The sequence below is a fragment of the Tupaia chinensis genome, unplaced genomic scaffold, assembly GCF_000334495.1.
Source record: "Tupaia chinensis unplaced genomic scaffold, TupChi_1.0 Scaffold000061_1, whole genome shotgun sequence".
Classification (NCBI taxonomy): domain Eukaryota; kingdom Metazoa; phylum Chordata; class Mammalia; order Scandentia; family Tupaiidae; genus Tupaia; species Tupaia belangeri.
In genome coordinates this window covers 1,227,317-1,233,875 of record NW_006159519.1, presented here as the reverse complement: position 1 = coordinate 1,233,875, position 6,559 = coordinate 1,227,317, and the positions used below count along the sequence as shown (strand labels likewise).

The following is a 6,559-nucleotide window of genomic DNA, read 5'->3' as shown; positions in this document are numbered from 1 at the left end:
TTTTGAAAATGTTCAACAAATGTCACATCTCAAATACAGAAATAAGCACCTGCACCTCAAACTCCCTATGTTAAATTACTGTGACCAATTATTTAGATGCAAGTAACTGGTATACATGCTGCTTGGTCAGTTCTCTTCAACTTGGGGTTTACATCTGTTATTTTTTAAAGTAGCTGAGATGAAATAACAGTGCTAAGATGCTACGTAATTATGATTACCTAAGTAATTATGATTACCTTTAATAACCTAACTTGAATTCCTGGTTCTGAATATACGCTCACACATACACATAAATAAACACACACACACACACACACACACACACCTCTTTCATGTAAAAGGCCATTTAGGTTTAAGATGTATTTTGCAAAATATTTACCCACATAACCTCCAGGAATTACTAGAGAGATGAAATGTAAAAACAAACTACTTGAAGATGTTGTGGCTTCTAAACACAGATATAAGTTCTAGGAATTACCAATTAAAATCTTCTGATTCGTGAGTTATTGGGTTGTCGGAAAAGTCTTGATGCATTTTTACATAGAAAAACTCGTCATGACTTTTCCGACAACCCAACAGTTCTAAATGACATCGTCAGACTATGTCGCTTTCACCTGCTATTCCGTTTCTATTTTCGAGATACTGGAGCATAGCAAAGTGCTGTGCACTGGCAGTAGGGCAGTGAATCACAATGAAAACCAGTCTACAGAAGACACGTCTGAGTATCATTATTCCACATCTTTAATACTGTTTTAAAGGGTCTGTTACTCTTCAGCTATCTCAGTGTACTTGGGAATATAAAAGTAATAACTGTAATTGGAACAGTTATTCTAAATCTAAATAGAGAATTCCTATAGCAGTGTTTATTCAGAACATATTTTCATTGCAAATATATGTTAAAGTCCTCACAGAGTCAGAACACAACTCACAGTTTGAACAGAAACCTCAGTGTTTAAATCTCAACGTTCAGTAAAGTAAGCGTTACATAGTAGGTTGCTTTTTTAACATAAATCACTTATTTAAATAAATGAGATAGGACTTCTAACTTGTTAAAAGTGAAGAAACAATTTTTATGACTCGCCTTGACCAAAATCAATGGGTCACGTGCCGGATCACCTACCACATCAGGATGCAAACCAAACTCTCCTCACACAGCACACCATCAGGGACTTGGGTGTAGACATAACTACAGTTGGGGACCTGATGTCCTTTAGCTCGGGGCTAAAGAGAGAAGAAAAAAAAACTGTCGCAGATCAAGCCCCAATTTGCAGAACTTCACCGATAACAATGCCTTACTTTATTGAAGAATGTTTCTTGTGCTGAAGATAAACTTCTAATTTCATAGTGCTAGGCAATGGGAAGAAAGAGGGGTCCACTTTTTTTAAGTCCACTCTTTATAAAGTTATTTATTCGGTATGGAATGACTCTTCATTTCCTGCTCTAAACACAACCAAATCCTTTTTTTGTTCAAGTCTTGATTTGCCAGTTTATCTTCAACAAGTCAATCAGAAAGATAAACAAACCTTCTGACTTTACAAATAAGAATGGATGAATGGCCCATCCAATGGGCCAGCTCATACTTATTTAAAATACAACTAAGTTCTCAGTAAACAGCACCAATTTTTCAGCTTAAACTTAAGTTATCCTCACTGCACTGTTCTCATTCTCTTTATTTTTTACTTTTACATTATTTCTATAAATACTCAAAAACCAAAAATCTCTAATCTTAAAACCAACTTACACTGGAGGTCTGAGGTTAGTTTATAGCTTTTAAAATATTGTTAAAATGTAAAAACCCTGAAATTACAAACAGAAAATTTTACAGTATATATCTAATTTATTTATTTAAAAAAATATTCTGAGTTGTTTTTTACACAAGTAATCAAATGTGACTTTTTTCCAAATGAGACTCCTTCAGAGGCAGGAGGACACGTGGTGTGGCCCTACTAAAAATCAACACGCATTTCCTTCTTCATGCTGGAACTTCAACCACTTCGAAGTAGTCATTTGGAAGGATCACATAACCTCTCTCGGACACATCGTCTTTCTCCTTCTGGAAGTGCACGACCTCCTTCAGTTTTTCCAGCTGCCGTTCCTGCCTCCTGCACCGCTGCTGCGCCGTCTTGAGCTTCTTCCGGAGTTTCTCGACTTGCTGTTCGAGCTGGTGAATCCTCTTCCTCTGGTGCATGGTGTCCTCCACGGTATAGTTGTGGTCACAGAAAACAGAGAGATTGTCGGGGGTCTGCAGAGGGGGCATGAGTAATCCAATAGCGGCGTCAACCTGGGACACAGGCGGCGTTGGAGGTGGTGGGGGCAGCTGCTCCTGGGGCTCCAGGAGGTCTTCCTTCTAAGACAATAATGCAGAGTGTGTTTACATTTAGGAACTGAAAATAACAGTTTAAAAGAATTAATCCGGGGGCCAGCCGGTAACATGCTGGTTAAGATGCTAGACGCCCACACAGCCAACCATAGTTCAAGTCCCAGACCTGGTGACCTGCTTTCTCATGTTCCCTCTCTCTCTGTCTCGCTCTCTCTCTGATGAGTGCATGTGCCCTTTAGCAAAATGATAATAATAATAAGTTAAATAAATTATTCTCTTTTTTTAATAATTTCATTTACCTTTATTTATTTATTTATTTATTTTAATTTGGCCAGAGAGGGACAGAGAGAGAGAGGAAGAGAGAGAAAGTGAGAAAGCAAGCTGTCAGGTCCAGAACTTGAACTGCAGTTGGCCATGCGGGAGTCCAGTGCCTTTAACCACCACACCACCTGCTGGCCCCATAAATTATTCTTTAAAAAAAAGAATTAATCTGTAGAAATCTAACAATTATTAGACTCTTCTTATGCTTTTTGGTCTGAATCTGTGGTACAGGACCATTCTAAAATGAGAAAAATTTCAGTTTCAGTTAAATTTTACCTAAAGTGCGATACGAGCAAGAGATAAAATTACGACCAAGTCAATTTACTTAAATACTAAGTACTTAGAACTAAGGAGGAAAAGGCTCTGAAACTGTCACTGACAAAGAAACCTAAAACATATTAACAGCCAAGGAGGGGTCTATTACCATGATCTTTAAACATGTTACAAACCTAGATTGAGGATATTTAACTTTAATAAACCACACTTTGTGTTTTTAATTTGAAAGTACATCCCTGTTAACAGTGGTTATTTCAAACTGATGGGTGGGTCAGCCAGGGGCGCACGGTGGTTAAGGTGGCTGGGTCCCACATGGCTGACTGTGCTGTTTGAGTCCCAGTCCTCATGCCTTAAAAAACATGCTGGGCATCCTGAGGGAAGAACAGAGGAGAGATGTGTTGGCCAACTCCCTGGAGGGTGCTTTCTCACTCTCCACCTCCCACCCCATCTGTCTTTTTCTGGGAAGCACATGTGCGCTATAACAAAACTAAAATTTAAAAAAAAAAAAAAGGCAAAAAACCTGATGGGTTCTAGGTACATTTATTTTCTTTCTTTTCTTTCCTTTTTTTTTTTTTTTTTTTTTGAGAGGTTTTCACTATAGGGCGCGTGCGCTTGCCAGACAGACACAGAGAGACAGAGAGACAGAAAGCGAGAAATCACCCCCCAGGGGGGACGGTCACGCCACAATCCTTTCTCCTCCATTCTCCTCTCGGGATCTTGGGCACGCACGCACACGTGCCCGGCGTGAGTTCTAAGCCACCGGGTCTGGGACGCGAACCGCAGTCGACTACGTGGGAGTCCAGCGGCATAGCCATTACACTAACTGCTGGTTCCCATAGGTACATTTATTTTCTTAACCCTACCATGAATCTTCCAATTCTTCCAAAACACACACATTAATTTGATAAAGAGAAAGCAACTCAATATCCTAAGACACATGTTACCTTGTCATGGGGCTCAGTACAGAGAAAGATTGTAGGTACAGCGTTCTCTTTCAGTAACTTGTTGTTGCACTCCCTCTTAAAGCAGTCTGGAGTGAAGTGCTCGGAGCAGATACTGCTGTACTTGGTGGGTTTAAAGTTTTTTCTTCTGACAGCTGCCTCCCATTTTTCACAAAGACTGGGCCGAGTAAGAGGAAACCTAGAAAGAAGACATAATAATTCAGTTTTCTGAACTTTTTTTTTTTTTTTAATAAAAAAGGGACACAAACTTTCCTTCCTAGAAAAGACTATCTTACACTGGTGTTAACATATGAATATTTTATTTGATTTGTGTCATTTATTAATATTTAATTTTTTATATAGTGAGGACATTGAAGAGTCAAGTAAAACACAGACCACAAAATGAACCTTATTCATCTTTTTTTTTTTTTTTCAAAATTGTCAGAGTACATATGTACTTGCCAGACAGAGAGACAGAGAAAGAGGAGAAAGCAGTCGTTAGCTGGGTGTGGTCACACTGCAATCCCTTCTGGTCCACTTGACCAGCCTGTTTGCATCTTGGGCGCACATTCGTATTCAGTGTGCTTTTCAAATAACTGGGCCAAGATTTGAACCATGGTCTGTAATGTGGGATGTGGCTCCTTTCACCTTAAGGCTACAGGGCCAGCCCTGTATTCATATTGTTACGAGTAACTTCTTTACAAATACAAGAAAAAAACGAATACTGCATTAGACCTGGGAAATTATGCACTGGGAAAAAGAGGCTTCTATTTCTCTCAGAATCACTCTGGCAAACATAAATAGGGTAAAATTAAATAATGAGCAAATAATGACAAAACAGGAAATACACTGAAGTGAATCCTCTAGGTATTCTTTCTCTTTGAGGGGAAACATCAACATTCTAGAGATCTATGATGTCCTACCCACTCTTATTTCCACAGGGTCTACCTCATGTTGTATCAAATATACAAATGTCCCTATTAAGTATCCCCTATTACAAGGTTCGCCTACTCCCAGGCTACAGACCCGTCTTGGTCCATGACCTGTTAGGAAGGGAGCTGCACAACAAGCAAGTGGCGGGTCAGTGAGGGCATCTTCATCTGTTTCTATTTCTCTCAGAATCACTCTGGCAAACATAAATAGGGTAAAATTAAATAATGAGCAAATAATGACAAAACAGGAAATACACTGAAGTGAATCCTCTAGGTATTCTTTCTCTTTGAGGGGAAACATCAACATTCTAGAGATCTATGATGTCCTACCCACTCTTATTTCCACAGGGTCTACCTCATGTTGTATCAAATATACAAATGTCCCTATTAAGTATCCCCTATTACAAGGTTCGCCTACTCCCAGGCTACAGACCCGTCTTGGTCCATGACCTGTTAGGAAGGGAGCTGCACAACAAGCAAGTGGCGGGTCAGTGAGGTCATCTTCATCTGTATTTGCAGCCACTCCCCATCGCTCACATTACCTCCTGTCAGAACAGACCTTAGATTCTCATTTGCGTGTAAGCACTACTGTGAATGCAGGGGATGTAGGCTGTAGCTCTCCTAAACAATCCCCCGAACTTCTGTGGAAAAATACCCCTCCACAAAACAGGTTCCTGGTGCCAAAAGGTTGGGGACCACTGCCCTATTACACATAAATGCTCCCTCCCACAAAAAAAGTGAATATATTAAGTTTAGCTTCTCTAACTATTTAGCTATGAATAATCCACACAATTTACCACTAGACCTGATTTCTTAGCCATTATCCATGTATGAGAGAACTTCAAAAAGCTTACAGAAAAACAGAATCAAAGTACCAGTTTATTTTGGTGCAAAACAATCTGAAACCCATGCATAATTCTTTCATAATATAAAATTCCCATAAATGTTTTGAAAGCTTTTCTTACAAGTCTTGCCCAAAACCCTCACACAAAATCTGGAAACACTGAATTCGGCTGAATGTAAATGTCACTGTGTCACATTCTACACAGCCTAGAGGACTCTTAACTAATTTCATTTGTGCGGTTTTATTTTCCTATTTTCAAGAGGGTATTTTTCACCCTAGGACTAACTGCAACACATAAGATAAACTAGCTCTGAAAATTGTGGGGCATGCTCTGAAGGGCTTCCTCGATAGTTCACAGGGGGGCACATGGCCTTCACACATTATGGTCCCTGTTGGCAAGGCTGGAAAATAATGTTCATCTTGTCAGTACCACAAGCTGCTGTAAAACGGACAGGGTTTGTAAAGGATCCCAGAAACCGGGTACAAAAAAAATCATCCCTGATCCCCTGGCCAAAAACCAGTCCTTAATAGCTGATGCTGGCCTCCCATCCACAACAAAGGCAGAAAAACGCGATTTCTACGTCTTTTTAAAAAGACTGTTTCTATCTCGAAATTACGTGAAGAGAAATCCTTCCCCCCCCAGCAGCCGCTCGCGGACCCCGAACTCGCCAACCCGAGGTTCTAAGCGAACCTCGAAAGGAAACGGTTCCCATGTCGAAGAAAACTCTAAACCCGTTGCAGCGGACAAGCCTGAACCCACGTTCCCCGCAGAACCCGCGGGTTACGCGCGTGGGGCGGCCCAGCCGCGTCCGAAGCTCGCCAATGGAAGCCACGCCCCTGCCTAACACCGCCCCCTTCAGGCCACACGGCCTCCACAACAGGCGCCGGGCTCCGCCCCCTACCCCGCCCCTGACCTCGCCCCCGA

General features: G+C 40.9%; 1 protein-coding gene across 1 annotated transcript in view; it reads right to left on the bottom strand.

The window, feature by feature from the left end:
* Window positions 1-739: 739 nt before the first annotated feature.
* THAP1 (THAP domain containing 1) overlaps window positions 740-6,559 on the bottom strand; it is a gene marked incomplete at its 5' end in the record, with an annotated part of 6,047 nt that continues 227 nt past the window's right edge. The window contains 2 exons of the mRNA XM_006141683.3: window positions 740-2,347; window positions 3,862-4,057. Coding sequence (XP_006141745.1) covers window positions 1,973-2,347; window positions 3,862-4,057 — 571 coding nt within the window. The remainder of the gene's footprint in view (window positions 2,348-3,861; window positions 4,058-6,559) is intronic.